General features: G+C 32.1%; 1 protein-coding gene and 1 pseudogene across 1 annotated transcript in view; one reads left to right on the top strand and one right to left on the bottom strand.

Moving 5' to 3' along the window:
- CSMD3 (CUB and Sushi multiple domains 3) overlaps nt 1-20,561 on the bottom strand; it is a 1,080,109-nt gene that overhangs the window by 93,020 nt on the left and 966,528 nt on the right. Inside the window, 6 exon segments of the mRNA XM_011360386.2 lie at nt 1,979-2,092; nt 2,804-2,884; nt 15,527-15,672; nt 16,563-16,740; nt 17,431-17,619; nt 20,030-20,239. Coding sequence (XP_011358688.1) covers nt 1,979-2,092; nt 2,804-2,884; nt 15,527-15,672; nt 16,563-16,740; nt 17,431-17,619; nt 20,030-20,239 — 918 coding nt within the window.
- On the top strand, nt 3,834-3,952 carry LOC111739840 (annotated as a pseudogene).

Here is a 20,561-nt window from a genome sequence, read left to right on the forward strand (position 1 = left end):
TAACCACCAAATGGAATCCTTGTTATATTTCATCTCTTTGAAATGTACCACATTTAGAGTTGCTTTCCATATTTTAAGTGTGAGAGAATTAAAGACGACCCAGGGAAGAATAACAAAAATGATGCAGCCCCATGTAGAAAAAGTAGAAAAAAAATCAAATAATTTAAAATAGACTAAAAACAATGTAGATTAGTTATAAAAGATTCCGAATAAATGACTATTTTAGCAAGCTTGTGAATTAACTCAAACAAAAATGTAAAGTCAGCGTTTAGCTTAAGTGCTTGATCCATTCATTAATATAGTAACTTGACATGTACTTATTCTTTATTAACTTTTAGCTAGCATCTGATGTTATTATGAGACAAAAAATTGTCTTTTTTTTGTATTCTCTACAGAATAAGAGATGCAATTACCAATCTATAGAAATTCTGATTTTAAAAATAAGATATTGAAATTCTAAGAGATGAGGGGTTGTGAAATAACTAGGTTGTCTGAATTGTTTTATTTATTTTAATTTTAAAGCATATTGAATTGGAATCCAGATATAAAAAAGAAGTGTTGTCCTCCAAGAGCTCATACTGTGGTTCATACACTGGGGTTATGGAAGTGCCAGCATGTAATTGCTTATTTGTGCCTTCCTTTGCCTGCTCAAGTTACTTCCCCATGTAGAGTCCCCCAAAAGACTGAGACTCTATCTTCTCCATTCACACGTCTAAATATCTGAATATAAATCTCAATAATTTATTGTAAGTACTATATAAAGTAGTCATGTATAAAGAAGGAAGGTGAATAAATGACATTTAAATATCAGGAATATACTTCACAGACTTCAGAATACCCAACCAACTTTAAGATGTTCTAAAAGCATTGACACACTGCAAGGAAAATTCTCACACTGGCACTGGTTTACACCTCCAAACATGTTTTTCTTTTTGCTACTGTAAAAGCCCTTTATGAAAATCCTTCTGTCTTTCCTTTAAGGACTCCAACAATGTAGAAAATCAAATATTAATTACTACTTATAGTATGTTTGGAATAATAAACAGAATTTTTGTTTTATGTTTATAATAGTCAAGACACTACACAGGACACAAGTTTCCATTTCACAGAATAAACATCAATAAAATCTAAAAAGGGATAATCAAATTCAATTCAAATTTTATTTAAGTTAACCAATATTTATAATTAGTTACTATGTGTTCGGTCCTGTTCTGGGCTCTAGGAGCTACACAAATTAACAATACATGATTCTTGAACATCCAAACTCTAGCGCATCATTCAAGGTCCATCATAGTCTTGCCCTTCTGATATGGTGAATTTCTTGAAGTCCATACCCTACTGTCTTTCACTTCTGTGTCTTTGCATATGCATCTGTCACTTGGACCACCTTTTCTCTATCCCTATTCTAACAGAGAAAGTCTCACTTGTAATTTGTAACCCATGACGTGGAGAGCAATGCCTCCATCAAACTTCCCCTGGCCTATAAACAGTTAAACATTATATGATTTTATACCCCTCTCCCATAGCCTTAATGCTATGTTGCCGTCATAGCAGGACCATTTATAACTTGTTTTTTTTTTCTTTTCTTCAGATCCTCATACTTAACAGGTGCTCTAAACTTTAATGAATCTATTGGTTAGAATAGAAACTACTTTCAAGTAAAGGCAAGCCACATTGGAGACTTTATTTAAAATGATTTTTCTTACCTGCATTTCTACCATTCACAGCAAAAAATAATTGATTTAAGTTAAATTGACTTTGGGATAAACTAGAAAAATTAAACCTTGGATGAATCAAAAATGTTTAAAGTTAAATCTGACAAATAATGTAATGAAAAACACCACAAATGAGTTGTATAACTTTTAACATTACTGCCAGTTAAATATTTAATATTTGTATAAAATGGATATTTCTCAATGTTGCCAGTACTGAATTAAACATAATACAAATATTTAGAAATAATAATAATGATTGGTACCTTGACAAACTGGAGGTGCTCCATCCATTTGGAGTCGTTCTCCTAACCTACATGTCAGAATTGCATTACCAACCAAAGTAAATCCTGGAAGACACTGGTACCTGATAATATCACCTATTAAAAAACAAAAAAACAAAAAAACAGAAGGAGCTTCAGATAAGCAATGAGGTGAAAATTAATAATGTTCTATTGTAAAAGCAGAATATTTTTTCTTTCAGTCATTTTTAATCAGTATAAAATTCTGGGATTTTAAAATATAAAATAGCAGGGATGCTATTTAAAATACTGAATAGTTAGTAAATCGTAGGCATTGACCAATCAGAACAGAAGCCAAGAGTAAACAAACTCCCAGTAAGACTGTACTGGTATATACCAGTTGGATATGAGCAATAAAAGTAAAGAAATAATCTGGTTGGTATAGGTAAGATAGTCATTAAAATGTATCAAGCAGTAAAAATTATTTCTAGTTATTGCTTTTATATTAAGTTAAATTTACATTGGCCAATGGTATTTTCTTACATTTCTCAACCAAAATCAATGTGGCAATAATAAGAGTTTATTACAGCAACATTATACAGTTATACAGTTCAAATTCTCACACTGTTTTCTAACTGTACATCCTGGAAATATAGTTTCTTTCTTCTTAAGTAATATTCCCTTTCCTTTTTTCACTGTTATCCATTCTTAAGAATTCTAAACAATCCTCATCAACCCAGGGAAAGAAGATTGAAGACAGGCTATTACTATTCTTTATTTTTATTTCTTTTTGAATAAATACCTCTGTTAACAGTGTGTTTTCCTTGAAAGTAATTTAACAGACTTTACCTATTTCAAATTCATCATCTTCTGTCAAAATTTCAGCATTGGGTACAGGTGGTGGAGGTTGACACACTCTCAGTTGATAGGCTATAAAAATAGACAATGTGTTTATTCTTTCTCTGAGCAGGTGTGTATACTTATATATGTGTGAGAAAAAGAAAATTATGCAAGTTTATATATAATAATAAAAATAATTTATCAAGTTTCTATTTTTTTCTTTATTTAAAAAAAATGCTATAACATTGAGAGAAAATATATCATTCCTTAGATTCCAAAATATTTTTTCCTGGTAAAAATGCTTATCTTTTAACTCCTTAATTTTTACCCTCATTCTATTCTTTCTTATTAAATGCTTTACAATACCTATTTTCCTTCTTGGTGTGATCACAATTTGGAATTATATATTCATATCTGTTTATGTGCTCAATGCTTATCTTCCACAAGATTCATCACAGAATGTCCTGCACCTAGTGAAGTGCCTGGCATAGAGTCATAATTCAAATAAGTACATAATTCAAATAATTCAAATAAGTACTCAATGCTTACTTTATCCCAGGAAAATTATAAATACTTTACTTATATTAAATATATTGGTCCTTCCAAAAATTTTATTTATTTTACTACTCAATTTATGTAACTATTTCTATAATTATCTCCATTTTGTAAAAGAGAAAATTTTTAAAGAGAGTTTAAAAATTTGTCTAAATTTATAAATGTGGTAGAGCTGGAATTTGAACCTAGGCAGTCTGCCTCAGAAGCTTCTGTAACCATGCTACATTAATATATTTTAAAAATATCTATTTGTTAAATTTCACATTTCCAAATATCTATATCACTTGAGCAGATTGTCAGATGAGATAGATTCCTATCTGGCATAATTTAAAGACCACTGGAAAAAAATTCTCTATGAATCTAAGCATCATGACCACTGCCCCCCTATATCTATATCACAGTCATTTGCTTGATTAAAGCCTATTTTCACTAGGAGTCTTTTAAAAATGTAATATACTCGTGTTCATTCAGGAAACACATTTTAGTCCACAGTCATGCCGCCCTGAGCAAGCCCAATCCCATCTGATCTCAGAAGCTAAGCAGGGTTGGGACTGGTTAGTACTTGGATGGGAGATCACTTAGAAAGACCAGGTGCTGAAGGCATAAAAAAAAAAAAAAAAAAGAAACACATTTTATACTATTATAACATTTGAATAAAAAATGTGTTTTATATGCTTAACTTTATTACTTAAACCCAGGAGTTAAGTTATTTATGTACTTCAATGTGCAGATAAAGAATATAAGGCTTACAAGACATAGTGACTTGTCTGAGATCACACAATTAGTACAGGGTTAGCCAGCACACCATCCTATTTCCTGTAACTTCAAAGCCCATACCTTCGATATTGCCCCTATCATGAGAGTATTATGAGAACTGAAGTATATCAATTAGCCCAATTAAGGAAGATTCCTATAAAAGAAGATGAGCGAGATACGTATTTTAAAAAGGGGAAAATTTTTCTAGTTCTGAAGAATAATCCTGGACGTAACAGCATTTCAGATGTAGGTGGAAACCTCAGCAAAAAATTGAGTACTGATTCATCATGTTACAAAAACTCATTTATAAGAGGTTAATAGTCTAATAGACTTCCAAGTTGCTAAGGACAAAGAAAAGAGAAAAATAAATTCAAAATGTAGATGAAGAGGAATGAATCAAGAAAAATTTGTTTCAGTACCCTGCTGTAGATTGTTGTCTGTCTCTTCAAACATCTTCATTCCAGTACTTTTAACATGTTTATAAAAGCACTCACTGTGCAAGGATGTTAATTTGCAAGTAAAGCACAGCTGTACACAGACGAGTTACACTCAAAAAGAGAAGACTTGCTGAGAAAGAAGCCCAGGGCAGAAAAGTATAACCTGGATTTTTGAGAAAAAGTTTACCTGAGACTAACAATGAGGATTTTGAAAATTGTTTTCCTGAACTTAGACCTTAAAAGGAATACAATTATCAAGATAAAAGGTAATTGTATGAAATGCCACAGCAGAAAGAAAAAAGGGAGGGGAAGATACAGAGAGCCTTATGTAGAGAAATAAATCCTTACGAGATTATGGTTCAAGAGAAGCATTTTATCTGATCTTAATGTAGAACAGAGGTCAACTTAGAAGTGAAAGAAGTGCAGAGATGCCCATATGTGTATTATTTTACCTCTGTTTGCCTGTAAAGTTATTTTTAATCTTCGTGCTAATCATATCATTTTCTTATTTAAAAAGAAGCACTTTTTTTTTTTTTTTATCAATGAGCAATCCATGACTATTGCATTGGTAGAATGTGCTTAGAATGACCTAGATAATTCAGTTGCAGAGTTTAAAAGATTAGAATTTATAAATTATTAATGAGGAGTATGATGCTCAGACAGACTGTGTTATTTTCCCAAGACCACATGGGTGCTGTGAGCTAAATTCTCTTATTCTCTACCATCACCAGCAATTTTACAAACCGTTTCTACAGACGAGGGATCATCTTTGGGCCACGGAGGGTCTAAGGAGGCAGGATGTCTTTACCTCCTGCCAACCACCTCCGTAAGAGCAATTCTATTTTCATCAATTTTATAGTTTTAAATTCTGAATAAACTTTCTTTTGGGCAAATGTGCTACAATCTCCACCTAAGTAATATCACTGATTCTTTTGACTTTAAGTCTGACTTTGTGTCTCAATTCCCAATTTTATATCACCAAGATAAGCATCTCTTACGAGCTTCGTTTCCCTTACTCTGTTTTTTTTTCTAATCACAGAACTCTCTGTTGTGGCACATGTAATCATGACTTGTTTCAAAATTTATTATTATCAAAATTTATTTATTATTAGCTTATTTGTTCATTGTTTGTGTCTCTATCAAGACTTTAAGTAACATGAAGAGCCTGCTTATCTGCCCTTTTCATTGCTCCTATCACTATGCTTATAATCCAACAAATATTTGCCAAATAATATACAAACTATATGTTTCCTTGAGAGGAGAAATAGTCTCTGAACAAACAGTCTTACTTAAGATGACTCTCAACTCTAAACCTGCAAATGGAGATGAAATAGAGGCAATTATGGGTCAGAGTGCTGGAGAACAGGGTCTGAAGAGAAGCTGCCTGAGATGCTTTTGAGTGTTTGACTATAATTTTGATTTCAATGTAAAAGACAAGAGATAAGGAAAGGAACTCGTTTGTATCTGTTTTTCTTTAGACTCCCAAAGGCAAAGTATTACAAAAGGTTAAGTCATAAATAGCTCCCAACAATTCTATTTTCAATCTTCATTAACTTCTATCAGTTTGTTAAAATAAGTCTAAAGTTTGTCCAGTGTCTTTCTATTGTTGCTGCTAACATCTCAGTGTGGATCTCTATCATTTCATACTTGTTGTACTGAGTTGAGTAGTGTCCCCCAAAATGTTTATCTTCCCCGAAACCGTATTATGTTATTTGGAAGTAGGCTTGTTGTAGATTGTTACAAGTTGAGACCATATTGAATTAAGGTGAGCCCTTAAACCAGTATGACTGCTGTCCTTATAAAAAGAGACAAGATAGAGATGGACACACAGGGCAGACATGTGATGATGGGGACAGAGACTGGAGTGATTTATCTACAAACCAAGGAATGCCAACCACATCTGGCTATCACCAGAAACTCAGACATGGCAAAGAAGAATCCTCATCTACTGTCTTCAGAAAGAGCACAGTCCTCTTGACACACTGATTTCATACTTCTAGATTCCAGAATCAAGAGAAAAAAATTATTTGCTTAAGCCACCCAGTTTGTGGTGCTTTGTTACAGCAACCCTAGGAAACTAGCACTTCTGTGTTATTAAATTGGCCCACAGGATGTTCCTTGCCTTCTGCATCTTTCTGAGGCAATCTTCCTATATACAAGTGACGTGGTAGCAGAATTATGACCGTATTTACATGAAATCTACTGTATGCAAAGGATTCTGCCAGGTACTTTACATGAATTATTTCATTTAATTACCAAATTACTATATCAAGATAGGTGTAAATGTGCCCATGTTGCAAAAAAGAGATATTAAATTTCAGAATGCTTGAATCATTTTCCCAGGTCACAGAGCCAGAATTTGGACCAAACTCTGCGTGAAAATTAAGCCATATTTTCTCCTAGACAAATCAACCTAAAAAAGAGAATTATTTTGAGGCTGCCATTTCTCTATCAATTTACAGTGGCTTTTCACAGCCTACAGATTAAATTTATAATTCTAGATAATGTAAGTTTTTTACCTTAATTCATGCCAATCCTCAGATGAGAGTAAGCATTCTATAAGGGAAAGTTATTATTATATCAAATTGGAATTCCGTGCCTTCCAGATATTTGCTGTTTACAGATAATAAGAATATTTAGTAAAATAGTAATATTTTCTACTTTTCCCTTTTATTCATGAAAGACATTTTGATTTGGCAATTACTGAAATAATCATGAACAAAACTTAGGCATATTATCTTGGTTGGTAGGAGCAGGGTATAAAAGGGCAATGGTTTGAGCTGTGAAGTATCAGATGTGTGGTAATTAGAGGCAATAAAGAAGTATTAAACACTATAGCTCCACTTCTCTTTCTGAAGATGTTTCTATTCAACCTATCAACATTATGAGAAAATATATATCCTCCAATTTGTGTTACTTTTGTGGACAAAGCAGCCTAAGCTATTATTTACTCTGGAAGCAGGCTGCTTGTGTTCCAATCTTGGTTCTGCGACTTCCTAGCTCTATGACCTCAGGCAAATTGCTAAGGCTCTGTGCTTCAGTTTTCTCATCTGCAAAATAAACATAAAATTAGGTTTGTTAATATATTATAAAGTGCTTAGAACAGTGCCCGACACATATTGTCATTTCAAAGGGCAAGCACAGTCCTTGTCTGTCGAAGGTTAACACCAGACTGCTTTGATGGCAGTTGTAAACACAGACAATCTCAATCTGACATGACCTTACTCACAACCCTGATGTTGTTCCACAGCCTAGCACTCATGTGACTTTCCAGAATACATCAAACAATTCTTTTTGTTTCTGTTCTGATTTAAATTGTTTATACTTTGAAAATGCTGAGATACTTTGCTTGACATTAATGTACATTATACCATAACATAAAGTCCTTGAGTTCAGCAACTCATTGTAGAGTTCTGTATCATATGTGTTGTACATGTCTGTTGTCTCAAAACTGCTAGCACAATGCCCTGGAAATCATATTCAATAAATACTAACAGATAACTAATTGAATTAAAACAATACCCCCATCCTCTGTAATGTATACACTTTGGAAGAAAATAAACAGGTGTAGGATAAATATACCCAATACCATATAGGTTAGAATTATAGGTTGCTTGAATTGGAAGTCACCTTATAAATCACCTATTCTTCATTTTGGGGTGGTGGAGGGAGAAGGATGCCTAGCGAAATGAGGTAGACAAGGTCATACAGCCAGTTACTGGCAGAACTGAAACTTTTAAATTGTGTCATTTAAATTTTAAATAGTATTAGCATATATTTCAGTCCATGCTTTTCATGGATTGTTCCACTTAGAAACAGCTTCACAATTATGACCATTAATGAAAAAGCTGCATATTTACATATTTAAAATTTACATTTTATTTAAATCCGTGTTCTCTTTAGAAGAATCATTTTATTTGAAATGTCACTCAGTTTTAAAACATCATTTACTCTTTAGTAACTACCTTAGGGCATCATACTCTACCAGTCAGAGTTTTCTGAGGATGACTATTGTTTGAATAGTGCTGTTTTTGTTCAAATGTGTACAGATGTCTGGTTCCTGATACAACAAATTTGATTTTTTAAATTGCTTTAGGGTTTGATTCTGGCAATATATTTTGGTTATTTTTAATTTTCCATTTTCTTTGTAACGATACATTCAACCTAATTCCAGAAAAGATGCTGTATTTATCTTCTTCAGTTCATCTGGCTATTAAAGGCTTCTTAAAAAACAAAACAAAACAGAAAAACAGAACACTGGCAAATTGCCATTCCTTCTTTAAACCAGAAAAGGACAAATATACAACCTTTCTGCCAAAGAAGGACACAGTTTTCTTACAGAAAGGGCGGGGGGAAAACACCATAATGTTCCCTTATATACTCTTAGATCTTTATAACCACCGGTACTTCAGTGGTGACCCAGATTAGTTCACATATAAAAATTTCATGATATAGGGAAAATTTGGAAGAGAAAAAAGCATTGATAATTACATGTTCAGTTATGTAATTCTGGCATGTTATTTCAAAAGTTATGTAAAATAAGTTTAAGCAGTTCCACTTGAAAGCAGACTTAGGAGTGTTTAAATAAATGTTCTCCTAGTTATAATTAAGAGATAAAAATAATATATTTTTTTCCATTTTAGAACAACCCTGCTAGCGAGTTGACATGAACCACACAGATAAGTTTCAGCAGTGCTTAAATTACTTTTAAATATCCTTTTTGCTCCATTAATATTTTGTAATTAGTTGGTTTCTTTACCTATATAAAGAAGAACCTTAGAAATCAAGAGAAAATGCTAATCCCTGGATTTACAGGTAAAACAGAAAATTCTCTTGGTATTTCCCTAGAAATGGAATTGAAGCAGGATAGATAGTCTAGGGATGTCCCTTCCCCTCCAGGATAAAGCTCCAGAATTTCTCCTTTGTCCTTTGTTCAGCTAGCCCTCTTCTTATTTTAGCTCAAGCAAGGGGAGATAAAACAAAACTAGTCCTTTCTAGCTTAGATGCCATCTTGGGCTGAGACCTGAACTTTGGTTAATTATAATAGCATTAGAATGATATCTGCATTGCAAATACGATAGCTCCCATCATGTACCTGATGCCATGACACTTCCAGAAACACCAAATAAGAATGGAAGAGTTGGAAACTGAGCTCCTCTCCTACCAGAAGGAGACAACAAGGCTATGTCAGTACCAGTCTCCAGGTTCTGCCCCAAAACCACAAAAGTCCATAATCCAGACATCCTCAGGGGCCTTGCCTTCAGAGTTCACCGGCACTTTCCTCTTAAGTGTGTACTTTGCTTTAATAAACCTTGAGCTTTCTTGCTTGATGTTTGTCTTGCCCTTGAATTCTAGGTCAAATCATAAGACAAAAACCTGGTCACTGGAGCTCTGGGCCAAGTCCTCTCTTGGACTTCCGCCCCTGACGAGCTCTCTGGGATCAGAAGCGTAATAAACAAAGCTGTTGGGAAATCTCTTGAATTATCCTAAGAAATTCCAATATCTGCTGTATGAATTGAGTTCTCTACATGTTCAAGTATCTAATTGAAAGTATGCTGCCTTAGTGCTGAGCCCATTAGAATCTGAGAAGTAAGGTGCCAAGGGTCTCTCCTCTACATGGTTATTACCGGGAACAGCACATCAGCAGTGACAATTTGTTCTTTGTCAGTCTCTATTTTCCTCTCCTTGTTCATTACCATAGTTTGATTTGCTTTTGGCTGTGAAGGAACATGCTATAACTATCTTTATCACTTTACACTACTCTGCATATTAGAAAGAGAAGAAAACAAAAATCAAAACAAAACAACTCCTGTGTACTGTCAGCTTGAGGGGGCCTGGCTCTAACTATAGGTCATGCTTTTCTACTGTTGACCATTTCACTAATGACTAACATCAGACATGATAATTCTTTGACCTTGATGGAACAAGACAAAAACAAGACCATTTCATTATCATGTCTGAGCACAGAAACAAACAAACAAACAAAAAAAAAACAACAATACAGTCCAAACCACCTAAATGACCAAGATTCTTCCATCTCAGTTAGTATGAGTGAATGTTGTTTTCATACCAATTACAGTTTTAGGCATGTTCCATTCCTTTTACCTTTTAGAAAAAATAATTATTAAGATACCCAATTATAGAACTGCTCCAATGTTCTAACAGAACCCGTTCCAGGGGAAAAGCATGCCTCCTTGAACCTTTCCAGAACTATCCTGCATAGTCCAAATCCCATTACTAGTTTCCTCTAACACCGTCTTAACTGAGCTGCCATGGGGTCCCACATGGTGCATTGTCTCACTCGTTACAATGAGCCAATAAACCCAACTTTATTTAATTAAAGGTGTACTCCTGATGGACTTTAGCTGGAGGGGACTGAGAGTAAGATATTATAGAAAATAAATACCATCACTTATCAATAAGTGAGCACATATAGCAAAATGTCAAAATATAGTAAGCACTTTTGACATGACTTTTAATCATTTAAGTAATCACTAGGTGATCATTAAATAATAGTAAATTACATTATCTTTTTCTCACAACAGCTTTACTACTAGTTTGGTGTTTAGCTTCAACATAGGTATTCATATATAACTGTATGTTGTCTATACCCCCTATACTCTCTGGACATCAAACAATGGAACACTTTATGAGTTTAATATATTATCTATTGAAATACAAAAGGAGGTAAGATCTCTAGGTTGTGTGAGGTATAGAGTCACACAGTTCAAAGCAATGGTGATTTATATTTTATATAAAATGTATCTTTATATATGCAGCAGTCTCTTTTAGGATGAGACTTTATGGAGTTAAATAAACTTGTGCCCCAATACAGCATTTATCGTAAAATAAACACTGTCATTGTTTTAAGTAACCATAAAAGACTTTTCAGGTTTTTTCAATGCAAATCTTAAAAATAGTCTGAAAGTCAACATAAAATCAACTAATTCTTTCACAGATATGCCAATAATAGAAAACAATAAATAATATAAATTGTTAAACTATATTATGATCACTAAGAAAATTTGAGTGTAAATTGAGTACCCGAATACTCCGAGATTAGAAAAAGAGATGACTTGGATAATGATTTTAAGCATTAAAATGATCTCTTCTATTTTAAATTAATAGATATGTATCCTAGCTATACTATAGCCCCCTGGATGTTTTGATTGGCATAAGTCAGACTCTCAGTAAAACTTATGTTCTCTTCACATAGTGACCACAGCACATTTTGGGAACAATAAAGAAAACACACTAAGTTGTGATAAACATACCAACATGTTGTGGTCAGCTTCTAGGTCCTGGGGAAGAGAAGCATAAGAAGTGTGAAGCTCTAAGCGGTAATTAAGAGGACTATTTTCTAGAAAATAAGATGACCTATCACTTTGCTAAAACTAATAATAATTTTTGCTAAAATTTTAAATAAAAATTAGGTTTACATACCATTAAATATAATTTATGCATGAGATAATACTAGTTTAGGACATTGTTTGACAGTAAAAACTCAATATATTTTAGCTATTATTTTATTGCTGTTGCTGTTGTCATTATTTAAAAGAGGTCATTCTTTGGAGTCAGATCTATTTCATATTCTAGGCAACACTTCTACTTATTAGTTCTCTGGCTTTATGTAAGTTACAATTTTTTTCTTTCAGTTATTTTATTATTAAAATGGAAATAATACTTACCTTATAGAGTTATTACAAAACTTAGCAATAATACATGGAAAGTATCCTAGCATAATGCCACACATATTAAGTTTTCAGTCAATGGCACCTATCGCTATTATAGTATCATTCAAAGTCGGTGTCTGCAAAAACATGTTTAAATAGGTTTTGTATAATTTACTTTCAAAGAGTCACTGATTAGGATCGAATGTTGTTATTATTTCTTATAAGCCAACCCCATCTTGAGTCTATGGAAGATATCAGAAATTCTCACTTTTTACTTTAGGGAATTACAATTATGGCAATACAGAGAGAGAGAAAAACATTTCCTCTGACGAAGAAGCAATTTCATATATGAGATAAAGGGCCTCAACATTTATACCTGTCCTATTTTTTTCACCGCACAGAAATTTCATTTTGCAAAGCTTTTTATGAATGGTATTTTTGATCATGAAAGACTTTATAAAAATGATATTTTATAAAGAACAGATGGCTGGCTGAATCTCATAAAGGAAGTCAGATTAGAGAGAAAAAACACACTTTTTTCCTTTTTTCAAACATTTAAAAAATATATTAATAAATAAAATCTAAATGATCAGTCAATAATAAAAATACAAAAGGGTTAAGAAGCAGAAATGTGATCTATGCCCTAAAAAAAGCATTCACTATTATTAAACTCACAGGCTTATAAAACAATATACCATATTGTAATCACGTTCTTAAAAGTTTGGTTAAAAGAGTAAGTGCAATCATAGAGAAGATGATAGTGATCCCTATGAGTTCAAAATATCAAGAAATGGAGGAAATGGGACTTAAGATGGAGAGACTTACGGAACTGAAGATGAGGAAGAAACCATTTAAGAATGGAAGTTTAGGAGGCAGCAAGAGAATGAATCTGACTGGAGTCAAGGTAGACACTGGGCAAGGAGATTAAGTGAACCAGACTGCAGGGTAGCTTTAAATTTGATTTAATGTAGGCATCATGCATTCTTGAAAAGGTGAGTCAGGATGAAAGCAGTGCTTTAGGAAAATGATCCTGAGAGGGCTGGATCATGTAAGGCATCTGTCAATTTTAACATGAGCTCTGGCTACATTCTCAAATTTCAAGGTTATTTTAAGGTTTAGGTAAAGTTCCCAGAGATGTTGATTCAAATGTCAGGCTTCTTTAGGCTCTGGCGTGTGTGCCTTATTATGAAATTTAAAGTATAAAATAAATGCTCTATTAGAAAACCTAAAATGTAAGATAAGGTATGGTAATGAAAGGAACATTTACTGAACATCTGCTCTGCCAGGCACTATGTTAACTGTATATCATCCACAGTCTCCAATTCTCATATCATCTCTGCAACATAATACTGTTAATAGTAATAATGATAGCAATTACTTGCGTTGAGCTATGCAACACTGCCAATACTGAGCACTTTTTGACCAAAAATTTCATATGGTTCAACCTAATTTATGCCAGTAATTACAGTAATTTTTACATATACAGTATTTCATTAGTCCACTCAGCAGTTGTTGTATAGCTAAAAAAAAAAAAAAAAAAAGTGGAGATGAAAGAGTAACTTGTCCAAAGTCAACTGGACAATGAAGCACTAAATAAATACTTGATCTTATTATCCCTAAGCTAATTCTGTTCTTGTTATACATGACTCAAAACCTAGTTATAAAACAGGTGAAACAGTTTGGTATGAGAATACATGTATACATTTAAATAAGTATCTATGTAAATCCACATTCAAATTTTGTATGTATACAAACATTCTGTAATTGTAATGTTTTCTATGTTACTACACATACACATGCATCCTTTTCTCTGACAATATTTCCCCTTTAAAATATCTCCTAAGATTTATAAGAATTTTACACTCCCTATAAGGTTATCTTATAAATATTTATGGTCCATCAGTGAACAGTCCCTTCTTTGCCATTTGTTCAGGCAGGGCACAAAATAACCGAAATTTATACAGGGATCCACGAAGAGAGAAACTGTACAAAATGCAGTTCAGCAACTAATTCATTTCTTGATCTTAACTATTCTTTAATTTATTGCTTCCTGAGTTATGATTATCTGTCAAAGTAATAAAGCTATTGTTATAGTCTGACGGTATTTACATATTACCAGCATCAATAACTAAGTCAGTAAAAAAGATAAATTAATTATTAAAAAATCAAAAGCCTGAATAAAAGTTAGAACTGAACATCCCCTTCATAACTGGCTATGCTGGAGTGTACATGAAACTCTAGCAGCTGTGGGTCTCGGTACCATCAACTGGCTGATAAATGCTGAGACTAAACAATCCAAATATTTTCTGGTCTATTCTCTGACTATTTCTAAACCTGATATTCTTTAATGTGAGCATAACCATATTTGACTTACCATACTTTTTATGGAATGTAAGATTTGAGTATCAAAGTTTTACCTTTTATTTTAAAAAAGTAAAAATATTAAATTGTACATTAATGTAATGGACAAAGTAAATGTTCATGTTGCAAATGTTCATATAACTTGCAAATTTAATTTAGCAGCTTATTGATCTAGTGAAATACTCATGGAATTGGTCTGAAAAAGTCATATGACGCTGAATGTGTTTCATGGAAATACTATCATAGCAGATAAAGGAATGTAATTTTTAGAAATAAGTATTTTCTTATTTATAATGAGATAAAATCAATTTGATATAAAAGCAAATTTTTAAAAACTCTGTGAAACCATCTGCATGTTATTTCAAAAAGTTAATGTTATGAGGAGAGGACCCAGAATAATTTTATACAAAGAATTAAAATTGAAACTCTTCATAAATTATTGCATAGGAGTAAAAGCTATGAATTTAATAATCTAGATTAGTCACTTAACTGTAAGATTCTAGACTAGATATAGTTTTGAAACAAGAGTATAAATGAATGAGTAATAAGATCTAGAGCATAAAAGTATTAGATGCTAATTTTAGAAAGATTCACAGCAGGTTGAATTACAAATTTAAACATTTTGTATTGAAAAATCTATTAATGTCTCAAAGTTACACATAATAAAATATGAACAGCTGGTTCTCTTTTATTGGTTTCCTTGTAAAAAAATGATTATTTTCTACTTGGTAATTACTGGCTAATTTATTTCTAATTTCATTTGCTTACATTTTAATGTCCCTAGACTCTTAGAAGAGGTCTTTCTTGCAAGTAAATATATTTGAAATGATAAACAAAATGTCAAATTCTAATACCTTTTCACTTATTAGTTAAATATATTTTACATTCAAATTTTCCAGTATAATTTTAAACAGTACCAAATGAAATATAAACTCTTAGATAATACGAACCATGATAACTGAGCACAAAAAAGCCACTTGTTGTGAAATCACTGTGGAATTTGATTAGAATCTGATTTGAAGTGCTGTAGACTGATTCCAGAGCAGTATTGCCACTGAACTGCCCGATCTGAGGCGAGTTTTGATCTGGCCCATCCCTGTTAGAGAGAGACAAAGTGGAGACAGGGGAGAGAGAGATTGAGATTAATTTTTTGGAGAGTTTTCCACAAAGTTTAATAAAGATATACCATATCGGATGATAAAGCTGCAATAGATTAGGTAACCAATGAATGCCAAATCATATTGGTTTATTTTATATTTATTTAGGCGATAAATTTTAAAAATGTAAAGTATAAAAATAGATCACATTTTTACCTAAGTGAAATGCATCCATATTAGCAGTGATCAATTACATTGTCTTTGGTATCCTGACCACAATCCAGAGCCTCCCAAATGACTGAAGTTTGCCCAACTTTTATTTTCTTCAAAATAAGCTTGAATATCATTGACTGTTAAATTTAGAAAGAATCATAGAACGCATACAATAGTTCTATTAATCGACTGTCAATAATTAGTTCAGATATTTTCTTTGTGATATAGTTTTAAATAAAAAAGTTTTAATTAACAGGATAACAATACAAATATATTTTATAACATTATTATGACAGAAATTCAATAGTTATATTAAATAATTGTGATTTGAATATAGCCTTTTAATTTTCACTGGTTTTGTAGAGACCTTTCTTACCTTAAACTTACTCTGATGTAAGTTCCCTGTTTTTGCATATTTATTTAATAATACATTTAAATATTTTTTCACATATAAAGTTTTGTTCAGTATTCAGCTACTTTATGAGCAAATAAGCCAAAACCTATTTCTTTTATTTTTCTCATTCTACAAAACACATACCGTCACCCTCAGTTACTTATACTAATTTAAATATCAGATGGCAATTTTGCTTAGAAAGAATCATAATATATTTTCATTCCTACCTCGTTTCACGGTTATATACAGTTGAATCAATCAACAACAATGATCTTGGCTTACCATACAGTAATGAAATCATAAATTGGTTCTGTTTGAAGGACAGTAAAATTGATGTAGATTCCATTCCCAGGCGGTACTCTTACAAGCCATAAACAGTCTTGAAAGTTGGGATATTCATCAGGATACCCAGGAGAGTAAATGGTGCCATTCATTGCAGTTATATTCCCTCCACAAAGAGCTAAGGAAAAGATATAAAACAAAATGTTAAAATAGCAATGAATTAATCATAGAGAAAAAGCAAATACTTCATATCTCTTAGGCAGTATAAAATACATCTGTATTGCTTTTACATCAATTACATATACAAAATGAAGTTTCAAACCATGAATGAAATATAGTTAGTTTTTATTTATTTTTCAATATGAGGCATGCTATAGTTATTAACTATCACTAGATTAGTAAATTACATTGTCTTTTCTTCTTTTTAAATATTTTATTAATATGTACACCGTGCAATTCTTATTTGCCTATATCGTGTATACACATAAGGCTTTATAAGAGGTTAAAGGCATTTTTATTTGACAGGTGTTTTTTTTTTTTTTTTAAAGGAAATGAGCCCAAATTCAGTAGCCGTATCTGGGTTACTGGTTTTTCTAAGAATGACTATTAAACACACGCATGTGCATCCACACAGACACACACTAAATAGCTCTAAAGTGTTGACTTTATTTTCACTTCCTATGGGGAATGTTAGGACTTCTGCCAATAACGATGAAATCAGTTATTCATTATGGAGTGTTAAGGGTTTGACCTGTGTACTAACTGTAATTATTCAACTGAAAGAGAGATTGTATGTTTAGCAAGCTATTTCAAGAGGAAGACATAAAAGTCTGCCAAAACAAAAATTATTAAACACAGATCAGCATACCTTCACACCTTGGAAGTGGATGATTCCAATTACGACTCAGTCCATGAAGGCAAGTGAGAGCTGGATTTCCAATCAGTGTGTATCCAGGAAAACATTCAAATGAAACCGTCTGGCCCACAGTAAAGTCACTGCCGATCACAAAGCCGTTTCGAAATGGGCGTGGATCAGGACAGCTTTGCAACTGATAGGCTACAAAAGGGAAAAAGAAAGACATTTTTCCTTTCTAAATTTTGGAAGATCACAGATGAGAACAATTTGCAATTTGCAGAATACAGTGCTGCTTATAGTTGATTATAAATAGTAATTCAGGTTTATGGTAATTGATGTCAATGAGAATATGATATGAATTTCTTCTCATGTCTACAATTTTCACATTTAAAATGTTAGTACAATTCACAAAAATGCACTTGGTTTCTTCATCCACTTATGCAATCTATCCAAATTATAAGCTACAATTTTAATCAAACATTTGATTTCTTTACATAGAATGTAATTTCTTCCTAGTTACATTGCATATACATAGAATAAAATAAACATATGTAAGCCTAATTCTGAGTCATTTTTATTTTTTATTATTTTTTCTCTAAAAGAAACAAGCCACAATATGTCTCTCTTGAGTTTCTCCAAAGAAGTTATCTAATAATATAAAGTACTAAGAAACAAATTTCCTTCTAATATGAATGTTGTTCTTTAGTTATCATGGTATTTTTGGCACTGTAGTATATCTGCATGTTTATTTGTTCATATTCCTCTTGTCCTACATTCTACATGAGATCTAAGTTCTTGTTTGTTTTGTTCATCATTGTATCCCAAAAGCTTTGCCCATTGCTCTTCACGTAGTAAGTGCATAATAAACACTGTATATAAAGTTTGAGTCTATAACTTGTGATTACTATGCATTTTTCCAAAATTCAGAAAGTTCTTAAAGTCTAAGCACAAGATAATCTGAAAATAACATTGATTCGGTGACTCTGTATAAATAACCTATTTCTCAAAAATGCTATAACCTCAATGATATAAATGCAGTAAAAGATAGCTTCAAAATAATATCTACTGATGATTGTAATACATTATGGCTCATGTCAATAATATTAATATTAGATCAATAACAGTAACAGATTCTTTATCTTTTATGCTTTTATTATGAAAATAACAAATCTTTAAGGACACGTTGGCAGAAAAATGCAATTAATGAAGTTCAAATTCTAGTTTTACATCATTCAAAAAGAACACCATCTTGAAAGAGAGGGAAAATGAGGGCAGGGAAAAGAAGATGAAGCCAGGTTTAAGGTTAAACAACGAAGTGCTGGCACGAGGCCCTGTACACTTGCTAAGGAAGGACAACTAGCGCAGGTGAGTCTCCTAGAAGCAAAGAAGAAAATCAGGTGACTAGTTGTTTCCAAAATAATTAAATTTCTTGGGAACATAGTTACTTTTGTACTGAGACGTTGTAAAAATGACTCCTATTTTATATAAAAGATGATGTGTAATGTAATGCTCTTCAATTATGTATGCAAACATGATACAGATTATAATCATTTTGGACTCGTGGTTGGATGTTATGATGTCTATTTTAACTACACTTAAATGTCTTTTTGGGTACATACTTTTATTCAGCAAATATTTATTGTGCTTTCACTGTTCTAGGCACTTGAGATGCATCAATGAACAACACAAAGGTCCCTGCTCTTGTGGAGCTCCTATTCAAAAGTATTACACATTCGTGAAATACTTTAATAATTAGGGTGGAGATCTAAACAAATTTTAAATTATTTTGTTGAACATTGAATTCAATGGAATTATATTGCGTAAAAATCATAAATTTATTTGATTTCAAATCTTAGGCTTTTAGATCTGAAATATTATAATAAAAATAGTTGAAATGCACTAAATAATTACTAATGATATATATCATGGTATATATTTTCAATTCATTTTATCAGATAAAATTCAAAACAACTTATCTAAGATATACTATTACTAATGCCATCATGCAAATGAAAAAAATAGAGTTGAGCCTAAGCCACTTTGTATTGAACAGGGAGAATCAACATTTGAGCCTAGGTCTATCTCAGTCCAAACTATTCAAAAGGGATAAAAATCTTGCTCAGGGTCATGTAGCACTTTTATATGAGAAATAAGCCTAATGTATTATGATTGTCAAAATATTTATTTCATATTTTCATGACCATAGAATGGAATTGAGGAACATTATATTATTCTATTATAAAGTAAAATAAAATAATTTTACATATAGTAGATAAGTACTACAAAATATCTTTTCAAAATATGAATTTTTACATAAAATCAAAGTCTTTGATAGCTTGCGTTGCTTAACTGCCTTGCCTTAACTTGCTTAATTTCATTCAGTATTAATTCAATCCTTTTTTCATGATTAGGATTTTCTAAGGTCTCAGAAAGACATCATCCCCCTACATAGTTGACAGAAAATTTCAATAACAAAATCTTGTTAGTAGAAGCTTGCTTTGGTTTAGGTTTGTTTTAGTAAAAGAGAATATAGAAAATATTTATCGTTAGTTAAATTGTTAGTAGCTGATTTTGGGTAAAATAAATTTTCATTTTTTATTATCCATCTCACCTTGGTATACAATGTGGAACCCTTGTTTGTTTTGTGAATAGTCACTGTGAAAATATAGGCTGGTTTCATGGGTTGTGCTAAATAAGGAAGATGGTATTTGAGGACCACTAAGTCGGCCAATAACAGTACTAGTTTCTGAGGATCCACTTCTTACTTCCAAATAATCATGTATGGTTTCTGTTGAAAAATTTACAAACTGGAGATGTACACCTAAAGAAGAAAAGCAAACATTAATACTACTTTATTTTTTTACCATATTAAATGCAGATAATGCACAAATATACACACTCACATTACTGTACTTAGATATGTTTCCATTTGAAAGGCCTATTCTCTACATCTGTGCCATGGGTTTGCTATAGGTCAAAGTAACATGACTGCTCTCAAATGCTCACTATTTGTCACATGGGAAAATCTCTTTCATTTTACTACAAGGTCACCATAGCAAAACTAACCAAGAAATTGACTTTCTTGTTTTTTAATATTATTTAAAATGATATAAATCACTTTTTAAAGGTAAAAAGCCACTCAG

Source organism: Pteropus vampyrus, unplaced genomic scaffold, assembly GCF_000151845.1.
Source record: "Pteropus vampyrus isolate Shadow unplaced genomic scaffold, Pvam_2.0 Scaffold54, whole genome shotgun sequence".
NCBI classification, from domain to species: Eukaryota; Metazoa; Chordata; class Mammalia; order Chiroptera; family Pteropodidae; genus Pteropus; species Pteropus vampyrus.